The sequence below is a fragment of the Homarus americanus genome, unplaced genomic scaffold, assembly GCF_018991925.1.
Source record: "Homarus americanus isolate GMGI-L3 unplaced genomic scaffold, GMGI_Hamer_2.0 scaffold52806, whole genome shotgun sequence".
Lineage (NCBI taxonomy): Eukaryota > Metazoa > Arthropoda > Malacostraca > Decapoda > Nephropidae > Homarus > Homarus americanus.
This window is the reverse complement of record NW_024720773.1, coordinates 11,664,712-11,691,549: the sequence shown is the minus strand read 5'-3', so window position 1 is coordinate 11,691,549 and position 26,838 is coordinate 11,664,712. Positions and strand designations below refer to the sequence as shown.

General features: G+C 43.6%; 1 protein-coding gene across 1 annotated transcript in view; it reads right to left on the bottom strand.

Moving 5' to 3' along the window:
- The window catches only part of LOC121861097 (nectin-4-like), an 82,569-nt gene extending 56,864 nt beyond the window's left edge, over positions 1-25,705 (bottom strand). The window contains exon 1 of the mRNA XM_042358659.1: positions 24,095-25,705. Within this exon, the coding sequence (XP_042214593.1) occupies positions 24,095-24,185 (91 nt within the window). The 5' untranslated portion in view covers positions 24,186-25,705. The remainder of the gene's footprint in view (positions 1-24,094) is intronic.
- Positions 25,706-26,838: the final 1,133 nt, after the last annotated feature.

Below are 26,838 nucleotides of genomic sequence, written 5' to 3'. Positions count from 1 at the left end.
TTTGATCTGTCGAAGCTTCCAGGGTTAAGAGAGAGAGAGAGAGAGAGAGAGAGAGAAAGAGAGAGGAGGGAGAGAGAGAGGAGAGAGAGAGAAGAGGAGAGAGAGAGAGAGAGAGAGAGAGGAGAGAGAGAGAAGAGAGAGAGAGAGAGAGAGAGAAAGAGAGAGAGAGAGAGAGAGGTGTACAACTAATGAACAATCAATTATACAACCTGGATATATCGGTTATATTCACACCGCTATACGTCTATAATATAATCATTTCCAAGCGCCATATTCATCATTATCAACAAAGGGAGACAGATGACGGTAATTAGGCCATTTTAACAACGCCATTAACTAGGAAATTGGATTGTTAGAGTAATGATTATAGATTGGGTATATATACAGTACGTTACAAAATGTGGGTCATATTAGACTCATAATTTACGTAACTATTATGTCTCTATCACAGATCTATAATATACAGTATATTCTGCCTATATATCTATGTAATTATTATATAAGAGCTCCTATAATCTCCTATAACTCTTAATCTATACCATATGTATCACCTATAATCTCATATCATCACTATAACCTTGGTATAATCGCAGGTGTTCCTTATGTAATTATAATAGTGTGTGGTCCACGCTAATGAGGCAATCAATTAAAAGGGTTTATTTACCTTTCATAATTAACACTAATGGACAACTCACACAGGTAATATTCTGTGTAATTACTCTGTGAAATATTTCTTTTATTTGTTATGCGTCTTGAAAAAATAAAATAATAATAATAATAATAATAATAATAATAATAATAATAATAATAATAATAATAATAATAATAATAATAATAATAATAATAATAATAATAATAATAATAATGAAAAATAAAAAAACCAAAAGACAAACAAACAGACAAACACACAGACAAACACACAGACAAACACACAGATAAACAGACAAACAGACCGACAGATAAACAGATATAAAACAATATATTTTAAATTCCTAACAACTATTTGTATCGTAAATTAATGAGTCAACAACAGTATCGACATAACTAATGACTACAGCAACATAGTGTAGTGTAGTGTAGTGTTGTGTAGTGTAGTGTAGTGTAGTGGTGGTAATGGGTAGGGTGTATCTGCCACAACATCAAAACAACAACAACAACAACAACAATACCACAACAATAACAACAACAGCAACAACAACATCACCTACAATAACAACAACAACAACAACAACAACAACAACAACAACAACAACAGTAATACCACCGCCACCACCACCAACAACAACAAAAACAATACCACAACAACAACAACAACAACAACAACAACAACAACAACAACAACAACACCTACAACAACTACAACAACAACAGCATGTAAGGACTAAGGCAATAAACTCGTCTCGTCCAGGAAAAACTAAAACGAAAAAAAACAAATAAACCAATTTACTTGCATGGTGGGGGAATGGAAGGGAGATGGAAGGGGGGAGATGGAAGGGGGAGATGGAAGGGGAGAAGGAAGGGGAGATGGAAGGCGGAGATGGAAGGGGAGATGGAAGGGGGAGATGGAGGGGAGATGGAAGGGGGAGGAAGGCGGAGATGGAAGGGGATGGAAGGGGGGAGATGGAAGGAGAGGAGATGGAAGGGGGGATGGAAGGGGGGTAAGAAAGGGGGGGACAGGGGGACAGCTCAAAGACACACACACCTAACCTAACCTCACCATAAACTGATCTATTTATCATCATCATCATCATCATCATCATCATCATACATTACACCTCTCACTAACACAGCACCTGGCAGCGTGTTCAGGTTAAGTTAGTATTATATCAGCGGGAATTATCGAGGGCGTAAGACAGATAGCAGACCAGGTGTGTTAACGAAGCAGGTGGTCCATTACCGGGCCAGGTGATAAGGGAGATGTATGCTAACTCCTCACCTTGATGCTCTTAACACTGCAGGTAAATTTAACATAGGGCGAGTGTGTTATAGGTGTTAAGATAATGTTAACTGTAATGTTTTTGTTGTTACTAAAGTTGGTGGCGTCCTTACAAGCAACCTACCCTACCCTACCACTACCACTACCCTACCCTACCACTACCACTACCACTACCACTACCACTACCACTACCCTACCACTACCACTACCTTACCCTACCACTACCCTCCCCTACACCCCAGTACTCAACACCCATAACTATAAATCCACCTTTACTGTTCCTCCATTACTGTCCACACGCGGCCGATATCAGAGTGTTGACAGTAAGCAAAAAGCTACGGTAAACGCCTTAGCTGATTTGTACCTTGTTGTGTATCCTGGTTTGTGGGGGAAGGTGTCGTGGGTGTAAGGACGAGGTGTATTGTGGGGGGAGCATTGTGTACTGGGTGTATGGAGGTAACACTTTGCTGGGTGTATGGAGGGGGTAACACTGTGTACTGGGTGTGTGGAGGGGGCAACACTGTGTGTACTGGGTGTATGGAGGGGCAACACTGTGTACTGGGTGTGTGGAGGGTACTGTGCTGGGTGTATGGAGGCAACACTGTGTGCTGGGTGTGTGGAGGGGCAACACTGTGTACTGGGTGTATGGAGGGGTAACACTGTGTGCTGGGTGTATGGAGGGGGCACACTGTGTACTGGGTGTATGGAGGGGGCAACACTGTGTACTGGGTGTATGGAGGGGCAACACTGTGTGCTGGGTGTATGGAGGGGTAACACTGTGTACTGGGTGTGTATGGAGGGGGTAACACTGTGTACTGGGTGTATGGAGGGGGCAACACTGTGTACTGGGTGTATGGAGGGGGCAACACTGTGTACTGGGTGTATGGAGGGGGCAACACTGTGTACTGGGTGTACCAGGTAATAAAACACGTAGCACTTGTTATTGGGTCTGGCTGGCTGGTGTAGTGAGGGAACAGATTTAGACGTGAAGGGGGAGAAGATTGACCCTGAAGAGGAAGGGAGGTGGCCCTTGAGGGGAGAGAATGTGGCCCTGGAGGGGAGAGAAGGTGGCCCTGGAGGGGAGAGAAGGTGGCCCTGGAGGGGAAGGAGATTGGAGCCGGTGGATGGACGAGGGAGGTACTGGAGTAGGAGGACTAAGAGGAGGAGGAGGAGGGAAGTACAAGGGTCCTCCTCCAGGCTGGTGGTGGGCCAGGACATCAAAGACATGGATCAAAGGCGATAGTTACAACCCCAGTCACCCCTCCACCCAGTTCTCCACCCATAACTCCCCCACCCACCCCCTCCACCCAGCACTCCCCCACCCAAACCTCTGTTGCAACAATACTGCCATAGCTTCATCTCTCACTTCAACCTCTTGCCTCACCCATCACGTCATCCACACCCTCTACTCTCACACTAGCCTCTCCCCTTCCCCCTTCCCCACGCCCACACACTAACCTCCCCCGTCCCCCACACTAACCTCCCCCGTCCCCCACGCCCACACACTAAACCCTCACTCATGTACACCTCTCAATCCTATCAGTCACGAACGTAATTAAACTACAATACAAAAGAAGATTTGGAGGGCGTAGAACCAAAGAAGGAAGAAGGAAGAAGAGAGAAGGAGAAAGAAGAAAGAAGGAATAGAGGGGAGAAGGAGGAGAGAGAGAAGGAAGAGAGGGAAGGTTAGACGGAGAGGTAGGGACCCCAGGTGTTACTCAACAAGGAAATATGTGCCAACCAGCGAGATGAAAGGAGACTTGACATTCTGTATATTGGACCTCCCTGTGTTCCTGGGGGTGTCTGTCTGTCTGTCTGTCTGTCTGTTTGTCTGTCTGTCTGTCTGTCTGTTTGTCTGTCTGTCTGTCTACCTACCAGACCACACTACCACTACACCACACTACCACACCACCATCATACCACTACCACACCACACCACTACCACAGCACACCACTACCACCACACCATCACCACACAATTTTATGCTGACTTATCTGTTTTCCAATAAATTCTTTTAGGTTAAACCCACAATCTCTCTTGGGAGGCCGCCCGGGTTTTATGAGTAACAGGTTTTTGGTATAAATTTTCTATACTTTTTCCTCTTTGTAAGTTTATTCATTTATTGTGTTTTTTTTGTAATAATTTTGTAGTGTTTTTGTCATATTTTTGGTAGTGTTTTTTGTAATAATTTTGTAGTGTTTTTGTCATATTTTAGTAATATTTTTGTAATGTTTTTATTTGTAATAATCGGTATAGAAATGGTTTAGTTTAGTGAAGGAAGAAATGGAGGAGTGTTTGATGATTTTTGTAAGGCGTGGGATGGGGTTATGTTGGTGTCGTCATCATTATCATCATCATCAGAGGAATCAATTAACCATACACCATTATTAACTACCTACCACTACCCCAACCGAACCCAACCGAACCCAACCGAACCCAACCGAACCCAACATCAAACCTAAAATCTAAACATCCTAACAGGTACTAAATTCTTACCTAAACACCTGAACAAAAACACACACACACACACACACACACACACACACACACACACACACACACACCAACTAACATACATCCACTACAACAAATACACATTACAACAAATAAACTCCAATTACATATGAACAAAATAAATCGTAAATAGAATAAATACAAAATAAAACTCACCCATCGGCACAAATTGTGTTTTCTATCTAATAAATCTTTAAAATAAATTCATACAATAAAACAAATTAAATGTAAACAACAGGAATTAAATATATCTTACGTCAACAGAGTTAATTATTGTTTGCAAATAAGGTAATTAATTATTCTGTTCGTTTAGGTATTGAGAAAAAAAATAGTTGATATCTCGATAACGTTATAAGGTGTTACTATGGCAGGTGAGGACTAATTACAGGTAAAAGACAGGTGTAATGGTTTAAGAGGAAGGTGAGGTGAGATAATTAAGAGAACCACCTGAGTACTGAAATAAATAGGCCCAGTTCTAATAGGCCCCAGTCCTAATAGGCCCCAGTTTAATATGATATGATTGCCAGATAGAGGTTCATTGTTCTGATGGGCCCCAGTCGTAATGGTTGGGGCCTATTTGACCTACAGGCGAGAGTCTTGTTTAGGGAGAAGATGTGTACCGTCGCAGAAACACACACACACACACACACACACACACACACACAAATCCGTACCTACCCCTCTCTAATACCCTCACAACGACCTCTCATCCCTCCCTTCCCCCTCTCCCTCCCTTCCCCTCTCACACCCCCCACTCACTAATACCTCCTCCCAAACTCTCTTCACATGATACATTAAGGCAGAACAAATCCAGGGGAAAAATATATCGAGAGAAGAAAATTCCCCTAAAGTATAAAAAAAGGTCTAGAGGAAAAATAGGGAAAGTGGGAGGTTAAGGGGAAAATAGGAATAATGGGGGAGATTTAGGGGAAAATTGGGAAAAAATGGGAAGAAAGTAGCGTGTGAACCTTGGTGTGATGAAGAGGGATGGGGATGGTGGGAGGGGGATGGGGGGAAGCCGAGGGGAATTGCCGAGGGATGATTTGATAGCCAGGTGATCCAGCGTGTAGAGGGGTGAGGGATGAGGAATGAGGGGTGAGGGATGTTGGTGAGGGGTGATGGTGAGGGGTGAGTGATGGTGAGTGAGGGTGATGGTGGATGAGGGGTGATGGTGAGGTGAGGATGTTGGTGAGGTGAGGTGATGGTGAGGTGAGGATGTTGGTGAGGTGAGGGTGATGGTGAGGTGAGGATGTTGGTGAGGTGAGGGTGATGGTGAGGGGTGAGGGTGGAGGTGAGGGGTGAGGTGATGGTAGGATGTTGTTGAGGGGTGAGGGTGAGGGGTGAGGGATGTTGAGGGGTGAGGGGTGAGGGGTGATGGTGAGGGGTGAGGGGTGATGGTGATGGGTGAAGGGTGATGGTGAGGGGGTCAAAATGATTTAGACAACACGAGGTCCTTAAGTCACATGAAATATCTTACAAAACTGATCATAAATAAATAAATAAATAAACAAAATAAAATCGCAAATAAATGAAAAAAAAAGGTTTAATTTTCCACTTATATTCGAAACATAACAAAACCCTACCAATAATAATTAATTCATAACTAATTCCATTTACTTTCGTGTATAGCTCATTATGGATCGTTCACAGCATAAAACCCTTTGATTATAATACTATGAATACGAGAATAAGAGAGAAAGGATGTTAACGGGGATTAAACACGTGAGGATCCTAACATAAACTTGTTTTGTTAATATTAAACCGAATTTACCAATATGCAAATTTAACATCTGAAGGAAAGAATGTGTGTCAATTTCTGTCTATTGAATTTTTTGTTTGTTTGTGTGTTTGTTTGTGTTTACTTATTTGTTTGTGAGTTTATTTGTTTGAGTTTATTTGTTTGTTTATTTATTTGTTTGCTTGTTTGTGTTTGTTTGTGTTTGTTTATTTGTTTGTTTGTTTATTTGTTTGTTTATTTGTTTGCTTGTTTGTGTTTGTTTATTTGTTTGTGTTTGTTTATTTGTTTGTTTGTTTGTTGTTTATTTGCTTGCTTGCTTGTGTGTTTGTTTGTTTGTTTATTTGTTTGTTGTTTATTTGCTTGCTTGTGTGTTTGTTTGTTTGTGTTGTTGTGGTGGTGCAGAGGAAGTACCATTAGATAATAACGGGCTCGCATATATAGTGCCTTAATGTCCCTCTTGGTAGTGCCAGAATCAGGTCAGGTCACGGGTATTTATATGGCACTTCTTGGCACTCAGGATGCCATGGTCATAATCATAAGGCTCTCTGAGGGTGCCATCGCCTCCTCGCTCAATCGTATAGCCCTTTACTGAATCTCTTTGGTGTGAATAAATAGTGAGAGGAAAAAAAAGGTGAAATGACATACATGTTAATTTGATAAGTGTGCCCAGATTTTTCCATATATTTTAAAATCTGGATAAACTGTTCCCAATGACTGTATTTCGAGGGAAGTGAGAGTCAACGACCATTACAACTCACATTATAGTTATGAGATTAAACCAACACCAACAATATACATTACAATAAATATAACAGAATGACCGTAACTCAGCTATTGGGTGACCGTAACTCAGCTGTTGGAGTGGCCGGTCACTGTTACCTCCATTACAGCTGTAGTTAATGACGCTACATGTAATACAATAAATTATTTAGTAGTTAGTGAAAGTGGTGTTCATTTTCACTTCACTATGTAATCAGATCCAGGTCGAGTGATGTGCTACAGGTACACGAGATGTGTTACCTGGGCTGTGCTACATACATACATACATACATACATACATACACACATACATACATACATACAAGCCTCAGTATACTTCGACCAATCTCAGTGTTATACAGAAATCTGATTATATACTCAGGTGTATTATTACGCTGATTAAACCTATTAGTATAAAACAGTGGTAAACAACTTGTAGATACTTTATGTTGTTATGGAATCTACAACACGAATCAACACTTAATATTATGCTGTAGAAATTAATAGAGGCATTTGTGATCAGTGTTGTGTGTGTGTGTGTGTGTGTGTGTGTGTGAACAAGACGAGAGTGGCGTGGCTATCGAGCGAAGGAAAACCCACCCATCCATTCCTTCACCACCCACCCACCCACACCCCACCCACCCACCTCCTTGCCTATGCCATTTCCAATACCCCAAGCGCATAACAAAACCCCCCCTCTCCCCCCCACCCTCTCTCTCTCTCTCCTCTACTCCCTCTTTCCTTCTTTCCCTCCTCTCCCTCCTTCCCCTCCCTTCTTCTCCTCCTCCTTCCCCTCATCTCCGCGCCCCGAGATCTGCTGAATACGCAAGAAAATAAAAAAGATTTGGGTTGGTTGAAAGTTTCGTGTGCTGATAGTCCCTCGTTGAGAACCAGAAGGATTTACCAGTCTTATAGCGGTCACACACACACACACACACACACACACACACACACACACACTTTCTTAACGGTGCCTAAAGTAATGGTGTTTGTAATAGTTATCAAGGCGTTAAACTCTCTCTCTCTCTCTCTCTCTCTCTCATTCACTTATCTTAGTTTAAGGTACAATTTGCATATCGTCTAATTCCCAGGAGTGACAATGTTGATGTTAGCTTAAAGTGTGTTAATTGAGACGCCTGATGCTGTTACTCCCCTTTGTTTATCTCCCCTTATCTCCCCTAAGATCCTCTCCCCACTCAAATTCCTCCCCTTTCACCCCCTTCTCTCTTTCTCTATCCTCCCCTGTTCTTTGTGTCTTAGGTATTCTCCTCAATCTATTTATTTCCTTCATCTATTCTTTCACTCCTTCTCCTCCTCCCCATCAACTATCCTCAAGGCATTCTCCCCATTTTCCCAAACATATTCTCCCCATTCTAGTTCCTCTCCGTCCTCTTCCTCCCTATATCTCACTCCCCACCGTCCCTCATCAAATAAACTCCCCAAACATTCCAACTATCTCTTCTCCCCACGTCTTCATAAATCACCTCCCATTTGGCTTCATCTCCCCATCTCCACCCTAGGGAAGTATTTTTTGTTATCCCCACACTCTTGGTCAATACTGGTTCCTCTTCACCCCCAAGTTATCTCGACTGGGATATATTTCCTCCCCTACTTCTTTCCCCAACTGCTCCCTCCCCACACAACCCAAAACCCCTTTTCTCCCTTGCCAATTCCATCTCTTCCTTCCCTTCCCATTGTTCCCTGCCTTGCTCCATTCCACCCCTTCCCACATCTGTTCCTCCTTTCTTCCCATTGCCCTTTTCCCCACCTTCCCCCAGTGATGACAGAGCCAGTATCTCATCTCCGCTGACTGATAGTGCCCGTTACTACCCCACGGCATGACTCAATGATAAGGATTATTCATCTTACTCATCCTCCTCCCTATTAGTGAGAGAGATTACACCCCACCCCTTCCTCCCTCCTCCCCTCATTCTCTTCTTCCTCTCCCTCCTTCTTTACTCATGTCCTTCCTCACTTTCTCTATTTCTTATTTGCTTCCTCTCCTCTTTCTCTGTGGGATATTGAGATGATGAGAGAGGAAGAGAGAGAGAGAGAGAGAGAGAGCTCAGATTAAAATTATTTCTTCCACATTTTGCCTCACCCCCTCCCCTGTCACTCCTTCCACCTCTCACAGTTGGTGGGGGTTGGAGGTGGCTATAACTCCGTCTAGTTTTGTATACACAGGTGGATGAGGATGTATGACTCCAGCACCACCATGCATGACTGCCACAGTGTATAACAGAGTAACGGTATAATGGCAAGAAGCAGAATTACCCTCCCGACATATCATGACCTTTGACCCGAGTCTCCTTGTGTCTCACCTGAACCTTGTCACCTGTGTAAGTCATGTCACCTCTATGGTCCTCAACGACTGTATTATTAATGTGACCCCCTTTTGACCTGTGACCTCTGTGACCTACTGTGCATACTTTTTGTAAATTACATGGCCGTGTGACCTATTTAACCTGTATGACTCTTGTGACACAATGACTTTGATGACCTGTGTGACCTCTAATGACCTTGATGACCTCTGTGATCCAAGTGACCTCCACACCTGGGTATGTTGACTCACCATCTAATAGTTAAGGTAAGTATGACAACACGTCTTCGTCTTACCTGTCTATCAACACACACACACACACATACTTCCCAAGCTCACCTATGCCTCCCCCACCTGTTCTTCCTCCCTAAATGCCACACAACGTAAACACCTAGAAAAAGTGCAAAAGAGGGCATGCAAGATTATTCTCTCCCCTTCCTACTCCACATATCAAGAAGCGCTCAACACACTGACCCTTTCGACTCTCACTGACCATCACCACGACCTCATCTGCAAATTTGGTAAGAAGCTTCTGCACCATCCTCGACACCGGCTCCTACTACCACCTGAGATCCCTCGCCCGAGAATTGCTGTTCGACACCACAACCGCATCCAGCCCATACGTGCACGAACTGATCGCTATAAGAACAGCCCAGTCCCAACCATTGTAAAAATTATCAATAACTTGTAATAAACCAGTGTATTCACTCCCAGTAAACACTACTTCCTGCACTGTCACTATGTTGAAATGCCCTGTAGTTTGAGCTTTTCCCCATCTAGTTATTATATATCTTATTTGTATCACTTATGTTATTTGTATATTATTTGTAATTCGAAACCCTTTCCCCAATTATGTAACTGTATATTTTCAGCCGTCTGGCTGCCAAGCTCTTTCAATCAACCGTTAATTATTATTATTATTATTATTATTATTACACACACACACACACACACAACAACCACCTAAATAACTACGAAACACCAGTAAAAACAGCCACCACTTGTGGGCCACCATTATCACCCCACCAACCACCATTACCACCCCACCACACACAAATATTCCCTAGTGGTTTGTTTTTCCCCACACGAGGGATAAAAAAAATGGTTGAAGGGGCAATAATGAGCCTCTGTTGGGTAGGGAATAAAAGAGGGGAAGAAAAGAGGGGAGATAAGACTTCCTGTTACCCCTCCCTTGTCTCTCTCCATTCACCCCATTCTCCCTTTTATTTCCTTTCACTCCCTTGTTTGTCCTTCTTCTTCTTCTTCTTCTCCTTCCTTCTACGTCCTTCCTCCTCTCCTTTGTTTCTCTACTTCCTTCCTAATTACTATCCTTTCCACAAACTTTCTCTCACCCATTCTCCCTTCCCTCCCTTGTTCACACTTCCTATTCTTCGTCTCCATATCTCCACCCTTTATTTGTATTCTTCCCTCTTCTAGTTAATTATCGCCTTTTCTTTCTCCCCCTTCTTTCTCCCTTTTACTTATTATTCCTCCTTTATCTTCGTCTACTTCTTTTTCCTTCTCTTTTCATCTTTATTCAAATTTCTAAAGGAGAGAGAGAGAGAGCATTAGCATAAATAAATATTGTACTCTATATAGAGAGATAAGTAGAATAAAACAGACAGACAGACACACACAGACAGACACACACACAGACAGACACACACACAGACAGGTGAGCGCCCCCCTCCCCCAGCCAACCTACACACCTGTACAGCGGGCCAGGGGAAACATTACCTTCCATTAAACAATTACACCCACCTGCCCTCAGACTCTCTTGTGTTATTTATGGTGCATTTAATTCTAATCTATTACAAAACACTATGTTATTATACACTCTGGTGGCTCTTACGAAACTAACCTTTGAATAATAGCGTTGGGATGATATATATATATGAGGGGGGTTTTATATAATGGTGATGTAGTAATAATAATAATAATAATAATAACAACAATAATAACAAAAACAATAACAAAAATATTGATAACCAAACAACAACAATAAAACAATAATAACACAACAACAAAACAACTACAACAACAACAAAAACAATAATAATAACAATATTAGAACAAAAAAAATCATCTAAAATACTGTGCTAGACAAGAGGTTCCTAAAAATCATAATACGGGTTTTTACTCCGCCAAGCAAGAGAGCAAACTGAGCTGATACAAGGTAAACACATCACGGAGGAAGAGGAGGAGGAGGGAAGAGAGGGAGGAGGAGGGAAGAGGGGGAGGTTTAGTTGTGGGGGTACATGAGGAGGAGGAAGAGAAGGGTGAGGAGGAGGAGGAGATGGAATGAGGATGAGATGCAGGAGGAGGCGGAGGATGATAAGAAGAAGAAGAAGAAGAAGAAGAAGAAGAGGAGGAGGAGGAGGAGGAGGAAGCTGGTGTTAAAGTCTACTCAGGGGTCGTCACCAACACCAAACTTTCCCACTTAATATATACACAACCTCCGGCCATGTTGAGAAGAGTGAGGTGTGTGTGTGTGTGTGTTTGTGTGTGTGTGTGTGTGTGTGTGTGTGTGTGTGTGTGTGTGTGTGTGTGTGTGTGTGTGTGTGTGTGGACATAAACACACAGAAAACACCCTCTGTCATGGCTCCCCCCACCCACCCCTACACCCATCCTAACCACAACACCTCCCCAACAACTTACCTTGACCATAACACCCCCCCCACCCCTCCAACACCCCCTCCACTATCTCTCCTTGACCACCACCACCACACCTTGAAACACATCCACGAAAATCAATCGCAGGTATAGAGGACCATTCACCTGGCCAGGAGGTATCGGCAATTGGTAAACGATATATACGCTTGCCAAGATTCCGCTTTTATCACGCTGTCTCCTTGTTGATATCGGAACCTCATAGACCCGACGTTTAATTACCGACGATAGGGAGTTGGATCTGTGTGTGTGTGTGTGTGTGTGTGTGTGTGTGTGTGTGTGTGTGTGTCTTTCACGAGGGTTCGAACTGGCGCAGGTGAGGTGAGGGGAACTGAGGGAAGAGTTATAGTGTCGTGGAGGAGGATGTATGCAATTTGTCTGGGCAAGTGAGAGGAATAATTAAGAGAGTCTGCCACCCTTCTGTTGTCTCAGTGGTGTGTGGGAGATGTGAGGGAGCAGGTGAGGGAGAAGGTGAGGGAGATGTGAGGGAGGAGGTGAGGGAGAAGGTGAGGGAGATGTGAGGGAGGAGGTGAGGGAGAAGGTGAGGGAGATGTGAGGGAGGAGGTGAGGGAGAAGGTGAGGGAGATGTGAGGGAGGAGGTGAGGGAGATGTGAGGGAGGAGGTGAGGGAGAAGGTGAGGGAGATGTGAGGGAGGAGCTGAGGGAGAAGGTGAGGGGGGATGTGGAGCTATGAGGGAGATGTGAGGTAGGAGGTAATGTCAAAATTAGGAAAATGTGAGGAAATTTTAAACTAGAAGAATATGAGTCCTAATGAGCTACAAAGTGAGACATAAATGATATATAATTTTTTCTATTGAGGTGAGCAATTAAATCATGAGACCTAAATTAATGAAGCGTAAGACATAAAGTGAGGCAATAATTCGTGCTTCAGAGTATAGAAAAGTTAGCAATAAAGTGTAAATACTGCATATTATTTACCTGTGAGACATTAAGATAAAAAATTATCCCGTGTTTCATAATTAAGAAAGCGTTGGTCTAAAGGGAGTAAGGAACAAGGCAACACGGTAGCTGTAGTCAACACGGGCTGCCAGCAATTGTACCAGGAATTACACGGGAACCAGCCACGCATCCTAATGGAATTGGAATAATGGGAAAAAATTGCGTCGAACAGAAATTGGGTTGGGTAATTGAGTTGAGTTCTTAGATCTTTAATACCTGGTAGTAATTGATGTCTCGTGGTACAGTTAATAAGATAAATGTTCACATACACACATACAGTACACATACAGTACACACACACACACACACACACACACACACACACACACACACACACATACACACACACACACAGGAAAAATAGTGTATCATTTCAACATATTTGTTTAACCTCAGTTTCTTCTCAACTCTTGAAAAAAATTACACATTTTTTTTTCGAGAGGAGCTAAACCACCCTCCCCCCCGTAAAAAAATCAACAACAGGTTTTATTGCAAAGATGAGCCATTATGACTGACGCCGAGTGTACATTGAGCCATTGTTAGACATTCAGTCAGACTTAAGGTTGATCGTACAATAAGTTACCCCAGCAAATACGGCCTAGCCATCTTTTCAGCCATTGTGTGTCTTCTGAATGATACTCCGACTCGTAATTCTGGGACGACTGCCATAAATCATTCAAAAACTCTCGACGTGGGGGACTCTCAGCTCTGCCTTCCCTGAGAGACGCTGACAGCCCCTCCTCCACACTTTTGTTTAGGCTCCCCATCAACTTCTCAGGTTTAATGTTGTGGGTGTGTGGGGGTGGGTGAGAGGTGGGTGTGGGGTGTGGGGTGAGGGGGTGGGTGTGTAGGTGGTTGTGGTGGTGGTTAGAGGAGGTGTGTGTTGTGGTGCATAGTGTGGTTGGATGGTTGGGCTGGGAGGTGAGGAGGAGGGGTGGTAGTAGTAGGAGGAGGAAGGGAGTGAGGGGGGTAGGGAGGGAAGGACGAAAGAAGGAAACGACAGAGAGAGAGAGAGAGAGAGGGAGGGGCAGGGAGGGCCAGAATTTCCGACAATGAAACTCCACTACACTTACAATAGCCCGGAGCAGCGATATGCAACAGATATTTTCAGTATAAGTAATCGAGTTTTGCGCCAGTATTGAGAACGTTGTTGATGGCAGTAATCGAGGTGCAGCTAAACACGTTATAAAAAGGCAGTTCTTTTTTTTTTCCTCTTGTTCCATTGTATAGTGAGGGAACCAAAACTGAAAACTGATTAATGTTGTTTTTTTGTTCCATCACGCTTAGCGTCACACATCGACTATAATAACAGGGAAAAAAGTTAAAATGGGATTACACACACACACACACACACACACACACACACACACACACATACACACACACACACACACACACACGATCCTCGGAAAAGCAAATGGAGTTTTAATTCTGAGTCTCACTAGTCCGCCTGGCGTCACACATTGGAAGGTCGGGTAGTGCCTCAGGGCGTGTTAGTCGTGTTTCAGCTCTCGTGGCGGCCACTTGAGCTGCCCTGGTAAGGAGTTGCCTCACGATACACACACACACGCACAGGCAGGAACCAACCAGCCGAGCCACTTCTCTCGTTTTGTTTACGCAGAATACGAGTTTTTTTTTTTTTCTTAGTTAAAACATGAGGCGACTGTATCACTTACGCCACGAGCTTAGCAAGACGCACTGGAGGTTCTCGTGTGTGTGTGTGTGCGTGTGTGTGTGTGTGTGTGTGTGTGTGTGTGTGTGTGTGTGTGTGTGTGTGTGTGTGTCGTGGAGGATCCTACTGCAGGGCGACGTCCCCTAAAAGACCAGGATGTGGGTTATTGGACACACACACACACACACACACACACACGAGAGCAGGAAAAACCGTGGAATGTTTGCGTTAAAAAATTTTTAAAGCACATGAGCCGAAACTACAGAAAATATGCACCAAAAAGGATAATGTGTACCAGTAGAATTGTGGCAAAATTTGTACAGGAAAGTTAGTTTGTATGAGTGTAACTGTGAAAAATATTACACTCCCTTTCTCCCTCTCTACCTTTCCCCCCTCCCTCTTCCTCCCTACCTCTTCCCCTCCTTCTCTCTCTCTTTCCCTCCCCGAAAATATCATATTTCAGCCCGCAAATAACACAATTCAGTCCCAAAATAACAGAATTCAGCTCCTAAAAACTAACAACATTTAGCCCCCAACCCCAGCACAAGAATTAAGCCCCTAACATTAACAATAATCAGCCCCCAAAATAGCAGAATCCAGCCCCTAAAAATAACACAATTTCGGCCCACCACTTAGTCAGACCCCCACCAGGTATAACAGGTAATAATGACCAAAATCACAGGTCATTATATTCTAATAGGAGGTAAATAGTGAGTCATAAACGCGGGAGGGAACAAAAATAGAACCAGAAAATACAGTTTAGATAGAGTTAAAGTCTAGTATTTAGAGCCTGGAATTGAGCTACGAAATTTAAGATAGAGTTTGAGCCATTAAAGTGGAGTTATTGCTTAAGATATGACATTAAGTATAGGCTTAAAGCTTTAAAATTACGCTTCCTTTTACGCCATCTCCCCCACACTATCCTCTCCCCCCATACCACCTCTTCCCACACCTGCAACGCCTCCCCCCACACCTTGCAACGTCTACTTCCACACCTTCCATACCTGCTACGCCTCCTTCCACGGTGTAATTACAGGTGCTTGGTTAAACGTCAGGGTCTGCCAGGCAGGAGTGGCTGTCCGCCTCACTACGGCCTCATAAGACTTACACGGGTGACTGGTCAGATAGGCCACGGTCCTAACCTAACCTAACCTAACCTAGAGGGAGAGGTCAGACTATGTTGGTGCCTTTTAGAACTGATGTCTATTAGAGCTGGGGTCTATTAGGACTGCACCCTATTACGAGTGGGGCCTATTAGAAGTAAGGGCCACTCAGGACTGGGGTTTAGTAGGGCACACACAAGCATTACCTCACCTTCCTACACACTCAGACAAACCACTCCCCCCCCCTCCTCCTTCCTTCCTTCCTTCCTTCTATACACACTCCCTATTACTCCTCCCCTACTTCTTCCTTTCACACACACACACTCAACTTCTCCCTCCTCCTCCTTCCTTCCCTTCACACACCTCCAACCACTCCTCCCCTCCCTCCTTCCTTCCTTCACACACCTCCAACCCTCCCTCCCCTCCTCCTCCCCCACTCCAAACACTCCTTCCGCACCATAAAAACTAGCAATACTTGAGCAAAGTTGGCCCACGGCAATTAAGCACTTCCAGGGAGCAAATCCTGACGAAGGAGTGAGGAGATTAAACGCCATTCCAGAGGATTTGTACAAAGATTCTTTCCTCCTACTCGGCCAAACTTAAAACAGTTTTCCTTCGTGCTGCATATTCCAACCTTCTTCACTCAGGTGCACAAAAAAAAAGGAAAGAAAAAAATCCCCCCCCACACACCTGCCAATTACCGGATAAAATATGGTGGGGCTTAAAATGGTCGGTAGTGTGGGAAGGAAGCAAGGAAGGAGTGAAGGAAGGGAAGAAAAAGGGGGAATTAATGGAGAGAGAGAGAGAGAGAGGGGGGGGGGTATGTTTGTTTGTTTTTAGGGTTAAGTTAGGTTGACATACACCTTGTTATCTTTATACATTATAAACCATAGCACACCTGAACACCCATTAACGTTAGATGTGTATGTCTGTCTGTCCATCTTTAGGACACACCTCAAGGTACAAAAACCTAACGTAACCCAACCAGGTGAGGACTATTAGCTAATGATCGTCACGTCTTAACTACCTCCAACAGGTGACCCGAGACGCTTGTTTACGAGGTGTCGAACACTTCCCCGTCGTGGAGGTGAAACTACGTCATTGGGTAGTAAAGTGGCGTCGTTAGTGGCCACCCTGACAGTTGATTACAGGTAAGGGGGAGGGACGTCTTTCACCTGGGTAATACTTAACCTTTATTTTCCAGGTGATGGTATTAAGGGGAGAGAAGGGGAGGTAAAGGGGAGTGAGAGTTAATGGTGTGAGAAGAGTGAAGAGAGGAAAGGGGAGAAGGGAGAGGGGAGAGGGGAGGGGAGGAATAACAGAGGAATGGAGTGGTGGTGATGGTGATGGTGATAATGGTGTTGGTGGAGGAGGTAATGGTGATAGTGGTGATGGTGCAGGTGGTAGTGGTGTTGGTAATGGTGGTGGTGATGATAAAAGTAGTAGTAGTAGTAGTAGTAGTAGTGGTGGAAGTAGTGGTAATGGTGAAAGTGGTGATAGTAGTGGTAGTGGGGTGACCTCAGACCGACCCCACACCACTTGTCACTTAAGTAACACTCGAGTCTTTGTTCCGGGTTATATTACTGAGGTTAAAGAGGCCATGAAGAAGGGTTTCTAGTGCAGCATGAACGGTTGAGAACACATGGAAGGAAGGAAAGAAGGAAGGAAGGAAGGAAGGAAGAACAGAAAGTATGATGGAAGGAAGGAAGAAAGGAAGGAAGAAAGAAAGAAAGAAAGAAAGAAAGAAAGAAAGGATCAATCTCAGGTCGCCACCACCTCACCCATTAAACGGGTCCAGGTAAGCCTCACATCCAGCTTATGGCTTAAAGGCGTCAAACGGAGAGCTGTAAGGCGGTTATTGTAGAGGAGGTAGAGGTAGTGTTAGAGGCTTAGAGGTGAAATTGCCCCGAGATAGAAAGTATATACTGCAGGGTGAAGGAGGAGAAAGGGGTGGAAGTACTGTGTGAGTGAAAGAGCTGGAGGTAGGTGGAGGTGTACTGTGTGGTGGAGGAGGTGGAGGTAAGGTGGAGGTGGAGTGGAGGTGGAGGTAAGGGTGGAGTACTGTGTGTGGTGGAGGTGGAGGTGGAGGTAAGGGTGGAGGTACTGTGGTGAAGGTGGAGGTAAGGGTGGAGGTACTGTGGTGAAGGTGGAGGTAAGGGTGGAGGTGGAGGTCAAGTGTAATAATCTTCAAGGAGACTCGAAGGAGATTGAATAACAAGAGGAGGAGGAGGAGGATGAGAATGAAGAGGAGGAGGAGTAAGAGGTGGAAGGAGGAGGAGAAGGAGAACGAGGAGGTGGAAGAAGAAAAATGAGTAGAAGTCGGAGGAGGAGGAAGAAGGAGAAGGAGTAGAAAAAGGAAGAAGAGGAGTAGAAGAAGAAGATCTAAGAGGGCTACTAGGAGGAGGAAGAAGTAGTAGTCTCAGGGATAAGTGAAGTTCTCAAGGGTATAAGAAGGTATGAGGAGGATAAGGGGAATAATAGTAATAAAAAAAAAAAGCCTTAATAAGTTCAAAGAAATCCTCGTATAAACAATCTCTTCAGCTCAAGTGTACAAATTCTTCCTCTCCCTCACCGGAAGCCCCCTGCTCCATCCCCAAGTCCTCTAGGCCCTCCCCACCCCTTAGCCCCGTGTCCCCTATCCCGGAGCCTTCCCTAGTCTTCCCAACCCCTAGACTCATTCCGCCTCTAGCCCCTCCCAAATCCCCAGCCCCTCCCAAAGCCCCTAGCTCCCCCCAAAGCCCCCCTAGCCCCCCCCCTTATACTAATGATGCAGCCGTCGACCAATTGTAGCGGTCAAAGAGGTTCGTTATTCCCACGAATACTGAGCCCCCCAAAAGAGGCACAAAAGGAGGGAGGGGAGGGAGAGGGAGAGGAGGAGAGGGAGAGGGGAGGAGGGAAGGAGGAGGAGGGAATTTATGTAATGTGGAAGACTTCAATTTTTGCCAATGAAGACTAGTGAGGCTTCTTATTGTGTCTCGTAAACTACGTTGGTGAGACAGGCAGTACTTGGGAGGGGAGGGGGGTTGGGAGGGAATGCGGGAGGGGGGAAGGGAGGGGCCCAGTTCTAGAATTTACTAATAATGGACACGAATCCTCAAGGTTTTAGGCAGAAAGGTGAGAGAGACGATAATTTGGGGTGCGAAAGGTAAGGAAAGGTAAGGAAAGGTAAGGTCAGGTAAGGTAAGGTAAGGTTAGGTAAGGTCAGGTAAGGTAAGGTAAGGTCAGGTAAGGTAAGGTAAGGTAGGTCAGGTCAGGTCAGGTAAGGTAAGGTCAGGTCAGGTAAGGTAAGGTCAGGTAAGGTAAGGTCAGGTATGGTAAGGTAAGGTCAGGTAAGGTAAGGTCAGGTCAGGTAAGGTAATGTAAGGTTTCTTCAGGTGAGTAGCATCAGCCAGGTGAAAGAGTCCTTAATGAGATGTATCGCAGGTGAGGTAGAGGAAGTCTTATAGAAGGAGAGTGGGTATAATGAGGATGTATAGGGAGAGACAATGAAGAAGAAGAGGAGAGTAGGAACAGGAAAAAGAGAGGAGGAAGAAAGGAGGGGAAGGAAGAGGATTGATGTTGAGAAAGAGGAGGGGGAGGAGGAGATAAAGAAGAAGAAGAAGGATTAAGAGAAGAAAATTAAGAAGAGGAGGAGGAAGATGAAGAAGAGAGGAGAAAGAGGAAGAAGAGAGGAGAAAGAGGAAGAGGAGGAGAAGGATTACGGTGCAGGCAGTAAACTGACCCTTTAAGAGAAGTTTGTGAGTCGCTAGTGTCAGGGGGAGATGTGTGTCTGAGGTGGGGGAAATTTACTCGAGATGGGGAAATTTACTCAAGGTTGGAGGGGGGGGGGAGATTTACTGGAGTTAGGGGAAATTTACTCTAGGTAGGGGAATTTACTCGCTGTGAAGAGGGAGAGAAGGGCATTACCCAGCAAATCAACCAGGAAAAAAACACACATTGAGCTGACTAACGCAGGTAATTAATTCAGGTAAATCCCATAGGTTGAGAAAAAAAACCCTGGGGGAAAGTTTAGACAAGTTAGAAAATAAAGAAAGTACAACAGGTAGGAGGAAAGTTTCTGACAAGTTGGAAGGGTCAAGAAAGTATAAAAAAGTTGTGAAAGTTTAGAAAGCCCACCGAGTAAGTAGGGGAAAGTGGTGAAGTTTGATAGGAAAGAAATTACTTACATCAGGGAGGGGAAAGTTTAGAAAAGAAAGCACTGGAGAGGGAAAGCAGAAACTATTCAGAGGGTAGAGAAAGTAAAGTGACTAGAAACTAACACAGACATGTACACAGACAAGCTGGAGAAAGTAATAACAGCGAGTGAATTACAGACTAGTTAAAAGAAAGTACAAACATATTAGTGAAAGTAGAGATCGTAAAGTACAGACATACTGGTGAGAGAAAGTTGAGACTAAGGGAAAGTACACACAAACAAGGAAGGGGAGGAAAGTTAGAAGCACATGTCTTAAAGAAAGCATATGCTGTCCCAAAGGTGCATACACTCTGAAGAAAGTACTACAGCTATATAGACTGGAGAAAGTACATATAGGCTGGTGAAAGTAGGTATAAGTAAGCACCCCCAAATGACTTGTAAGAGGCTTAAGGACTAAAAAGGGTAAAATAGAAGGGAGAAAATAGCCCAAGTTCGAGTAAGGAAGTGAAAGTTGACCTAAGACTTTCCCCCTTTCTCTTACCCTTCTATCTCCTTATCTTCCTTCATATTTCTTCCCTTTGTTTTCTTATTAATTATCTTCCTCCCCTTCAACTTTCTTCTCTTTTCCTTATTTCCCTCTTCTTGTTTCTTTCCCTTCTCCTTGTCCTTCAACCTTCTTTCCCTCCTTCCTTCCCTTCTCCTTGCCCTTTTGCCTTCTTTCCTCCCTCCTTCTTTCCCTCTTCTAACTTCTTTCCCTCTTCCTTCTTTCCCTCCTTTCTTCCCTTCTCCTTGCCCTTTTGCCTTCTTTCCTCCCTCCTTCTTTCCCTCTTCTAACTTCTTTCCCTCTTCCTTCTTTCCCTTCATCTTCCTTCCTTCCTCCTTGCACCTTCTACCTTCCTTCCCTCCTGCATCACACCGCGTCGTGTCCTGTTTTGTTTCACTTTTTTCTTTTCATTTTGCGTCGCGTCGTGTTGGTAGACGGTCCCCGCTAGCTGGGAGTCTCTTGTCATCGTACAGGTAACATCGCCTTACCTGCCTGGACTAAATGAATAGTGAACGAGGAACAAGCGACCAAGAGTGTGTGTGTGTGTGTGTGTGTGTGTGTGTGTGTGGTCGTTCCGAGTCGTGTACCAATCCAAAGTCGTATTATGATGGTGATTAGAGCTAGACCTTCATATCACCTACAAATCCACGGCCGCGTTTATACTAACATTAGTATCACACCTATGGATCCTCTCCGATCATCAAGTGTCACCTACGAATACCAAATCTTGTCCTCACAGTGACTGGTATAACCATTAGCGGTCATGTGAAATAATTGGTGCCACAATCTCTGGTCATCTAGTGCCAAAATGACCTTAGTGCCACTCGTTATCATGATAGGCGGACCTTAGTGCCACTCGTTATCATGATAGGCGGACCTTAGTGCCACTCGTTATCATGATAGGCGGACCTCAGTGCCACTCGTTATCATGATAGGCGGACCTCAGTGCCACTCGTTATCATGATAGGCGGATCTTGGTTCATTTCGATGGCAATGTCAATCTATTTCGTCAAGTGATTGAAAATAGAATAACAATCACAGTGTAAATAGTAACTACACATAAGGTAGTTCGGTTAATTGTAGTTGAATATGAGTGTAATGGATGGTTGGGGTCATATGGGCCCCTAGTCCTAATAGGCCCCTAATTGACATATCTTAATCAAACCTAACCTAACCTAACCTAACCAATAGGACCACGTAAGGTCAATTAAACCTCTACGAGACAACACACTAAACATCCTCGCTCATTTGACCTTGACCTCTGACCTAATACCTCAACCATCTCCTGAAGGTCACTGCACAGCTGTTACGAGAAGTTTTGCTGTGTGTTACTTGAGGGTGACGCGATCCTAATAAACTACTCAACACTCGTAAAACAATAATAGTGTTGCTGTGTTTTACCTTGACATGAAGTTATTGAAGCGCGCACACACACACACACACACACACACACACACACAGTTAAATATGTACTGCATACACCATGGCTTCAGTGACCATCTGACTGATTGCTGTCTGTCTGTCTTATCTGTCCATCTATCTGTCTATTCTCTCTCGTTTTTCGTCCATTTGGCTGAATGTGTTCGACTGTCTGACTGTCTAATATAACTCACTTTAATTGCCTACCTGTTTATGTATTCATCTCACTATGTGTCTATTTGAATGTATATCTGTGTGTGTGTGTGTGTGTGTGTGTGTGTGTGTGTGTGTGTGTGTGTGTGTGTGTGTGTGTGTGTGACGGATGTATGTTTGTATATATCCTTGTGTACATATCTTTATTTATCTATTTTACCTATTATACCTTAATCAACACACCTGTCTACCTGTATATAATTAAACATATATACTAATTAACTAATCATCAATTTACCTGTCAATCAACTTTCCCCCCACTGTATATATAATTAAAATATCCTTACAGCCCAGAAGCCCATAAGAATTAGCTTAAATCATTACTACACAACTAATACACTCCACCAGTTTGCTAATTAGTATAAGTTAATAACGCACTTAACTCACTGTCATTACTTAATCCCTTAACACAAATAACTGTAATTAGTTTCTGAACGATGGGATATAATTTGAGTTAACTTAAATGACACTTAGGTTAGGATACACACACACACACACACACACACACACACACACACACACACACACACACACACACACACACAGACTTCCACATCCTAACTCTCCCATCAAGAACCTAAGTGACTCCTAAATTCTATAAGTTCCCTCAAGTGCTACTCAACGCCGTTCGAAGATGGCTGACTAACAACCTCATGAATTAAGTCTCTATGTCATAATATTATAGGAGAATTGTTTTATACAGGGTGGTCTCTCCCCCAAAAATTGCATACACCCAGTTCATTAATTTCTAGTTTAAATCTTCTCTGTCAATTCGTCTTTCCAGCTGAATCATCCATCCATTTTACTCCAATCTTTCTTTTGTTTATACTTTTCTTCGTTATTTCTTCTCTCTTATTCCCCTTCCAGTCACCAAATCAATAACCTTTCTAATCAGCTGAAGAACCTGACCATCAAAAGTAACATTAAATATTATTGTTCAACTTCCATCAAGCTAGTCACCTAACCTCCCTCACTCACCTCTTCCATCAGAGTAAAGGAAAAGAACCCTCCCTACCTCCCCTTCCATAACCCCCGTCTAATCCCCAATCTATGAATTTCCCCTTCCTGTCAGCTAATCCATCATCGGAATAGTCTGTCTACCAAAATTTATATCACACAGTACTGTATTCCCCTTCAATTGCCCTTCAACTACCCTTCATTACCTTCAACTACCCTTCATTGCCCTTCAACTACCCTTCATTGCCCTTCAACTACCCTTCATTGCCCTTCAATTAACCTTCAGTGTCCTTCATCGCCCTTCAACTACCCTTCATTGCCTTCAACTATCCTTCATTGCCCTTCAACTACCCTTCATTGCCCTTCAACTACCCTTAATTCCCCTTCAACTAACCTTCAGTGTCCTTCATCGCCCTTCAACTACCCTTCATTGCCCTTCAACTACCCTTCATTGCCCTTCAACTACCCTTAATTCCCCTTCAACAAACCTTCACTGTCCTTCATTGCCCTTCAACTACCCTTCATTGCCCTTCACTGCCCTTCAACCTCGTCCTCAACTTCCCCCTCCTCACATACTTCTCCACCCCCACTTCGCTAATCCTCCCCCTCTTCCTCCTTCCAATCCCCCAATCTATAAACTCCATTCCCAATCAGATAATCCGTCAATCCCTTACTCGAGTCGTTCCCTTTAAATCCCAGCGTCCAGGGAAGGGTTAATCCCCCCGTGTCGACTAGAGTGCTCGACACGGCTGCACTCTTACTCCAACACGCTCAGGTACAGTCTACTGGCATGAGAAAACTTAGTAAATTGAAGAAGGAAAAAAATATGTGTACAGTATGAGGGAAAAAATGGATACAATTGGAAAAAAACTTGGTTGAAATTTAAGAAAAAAAAGTGTGTTGTGTAGGAGGAAACGATAAATTGAAACGAAATTAGTTGTATTTGTTTGAAAAAAAGGGGCTGCAAAAAATGTGTTATGCGTAACGGAAAAAAACGGATAAAATGGAACAAAAATATCGTATTGGTAGGTGAATGTAACGGCCATTCATGAACAAGAAGGACTATTATTGGTAGACTAAGTGGCCAATGACCTGTAAGAAAGACTATGCACATCGATAGTAGTTAAAGATAAACAAACACATCCGGGACTTACCTTCCTGGTCGGGTATGGTGTCCGTGATGGCCAAGACACATGTTAGGACTATGGCCCAGCCCACGCCCACTAACGCCCGCGACGCCCACATGGCCGGTCACGGGTGGGCGGGGAGCTCCAAGAGGTATGAGAGATGGGTGGTGGGTGGTGTGAGTCAACAGATCAAACGCTGTTGACTTCTGCTTCTTGTGGTTCACGAGGCCCAAAACGGACTAGCTTCATGACTGCAAAAATCGCTTGGGTATATAAAACACTGCCGAGGCCTAAGATAACACTGTGTATACTGATCTACTGAGTACAATACATTACTGGCGCTCTCAGACTTATCGTACGAACGAGAAGAACATCACGTGGTATCTGAAGGAACTAATATTATTGTGTTTCTTGATTTGCTTCACTGATTCACCAACACCGTCATCAAGGTTTGTCTCACCACATTTCATTACACGATCAGCCTTAGGTTATTATTCTCTTTACACTCTTTGTCACATAGATGCTTGTGAATCACTCCCCATGAGCAGTAACTTGAATGATCGAGGAGGAGTGAGCGGATATGATACTCGAGCGTGTCAAGAACTTGGAGGAGAGTCACGGTCAGATCCCTTGTAGCTTGAGTTATCGTGTACCGTGAGCTGACAGTCGGAGTCCACCATCAGAACAATATTATCATACACAGTCATGAGCATCATCTCACACACCATAATGAGACCGTCGGCAGGAGAGAGAGAGACACACACGAGAGGGGAGAGATTAAGGGTCTCTAAGGAGATTCAAGAGATTTCACAAGGGAGATTATCAGGTCTTAACCGGAGCATCAAGGACGATCTACACATTCCTACGAGGAGTTGAAGGAAGTATCCGGTGACTCAGAGGTGTTCACAGAGTTTGAGTCACCAGGAGGCAGAGACTCTCAGATCAGGTCACCAAGTTGAAGTGAAGAGAGGGTATAGAATTTCTACTGCTGGGAAGCTCACAAGCGCAGGTCACCAGAAGCCATGAAGGGTCAAGCAAATCAGGCCAGTTCTTCAAGGTTACGCAAAAATTCACAGGCTTTGAAATTCCAAGTAACTTTTTTGTCTTTTGAATTTAAGAGATTAATAGAGAGAGAATGAGCTTCACGCGTTGTTTTTAAGCTGCTTTAGATGCTTTATAAAAGGTACATTCGCTATTTCCTATGTCCAGACAGTTCACTATATGACGATCACCAAGTTCCAAGAAGTTTCACTCAACAGAAGGCTTCCAAAAGCTTTATAACAACTAAGACAGCATCATATCGAGGCAGATAAGGCTTCCTTACACAACACAATGAACACCGTCAATCTCTCTCTCACACACACACAGAAAAGGAACCTCAATAATGCACTTTATCAAACTTTTCTCTTAACACTTACAAAAAAATAAATCACGAACACTTAAGTAACTTCTCACCACTTTAGAAAACACAAGAATCCCGTTGTCCTTTCCCTGTCCTTCTCTCCCGAGTCACAACGAGTCTTAAAAATAGTCCCGCTAATTGGTTTCAGTGGGAGGTGAACAGTGGCGCTAACTTGCACTCCTCTTCCTACTCTTGCTGACCCCCAACACCACCTCTTCGTCAGTATTACACCTTCAGCGTCTGCGAAAGAGAAGAGAAAAAAAGTTACAATGAGAAAATAAGCACAAGTTGAAGACCTTTCGGACGTAATAATGGTTAATGAGCTCAGGTGGTGAATTAATTACGACAGGTGTGGCAAACGAGGGAAAAGTCATCTCTCTGTAATAACACACCTGGCGAGGGTCTAATTTACGCCAGCAAGGTGAAATAACACGAGAGCTTAAGATAAAGAGAAGAGAATAGGTAAGAATGGTGGGATTAAGATAAGAATGGCAGGATTAAGATAAGAATGGCAGGATTAAGGTAAGAATGGTGGGATTAAGATAAGAATGGCAGGATTAAGGTAAGAATGGTGGGATTAAGATAAGAATGGCAGGATTAAGGTAAGAATGGTGGGATTAAGGTAAGAATGGTTGGATTAAGGTAAGAATGGCAGGATTAAGGTAAGAATGGTTGGATTAAGGTAAGAATGGCAGGATTAAGGTAAGAATAGCAGGATTAAGGTAAGAATGGTTGGATTAAGGTAAGAATGGCAGGATTAAGGTAAGAATGGTTGGATTAAGGTAAGAATGGCAGGATTAAGGTAAGAATAGCAGGATTAAGGTAAGAATGGTTGGATTAAGGTAAATTAAGAAGAGAAAGGAAAAACTAAGGTAAAGGTGTAAACATGAATTAATGGATAAGAATTAAGGTAGATAGGGAGGACACAGGTAAATGAGTTAAGGAAGTAAACATCATGATAATTAACGTTGAACAAAAGCTTCAGGTGTAGAATATGCATAAACAAAAGCTTCAGGTGTATAATATATAGAAACAAAAGCTTCAGGTGTATAATATATAGAAACAAAAGCTTCAGGTGTATAATATGCATAAACAAAAGCTTCAGGTGTATAATATGCATAAACAAAAGCTTCAGGTGTGCAATATACACAACCAAGAACCTCAGGTGTATAATATCTATAAACAATAGCTTCAAGTGTGTACTCTGCAGGAAACAGTTGGTATTACCATAACAGTCCACCAGAGACGGTGATAACATCGTTCAGAGCCAGCAGGAAAAATCTTCAAACTCATCCAACAAACACAAAATAGTGAACACAGACACACACACACACACACACACACACACACACACACACACACACTCACA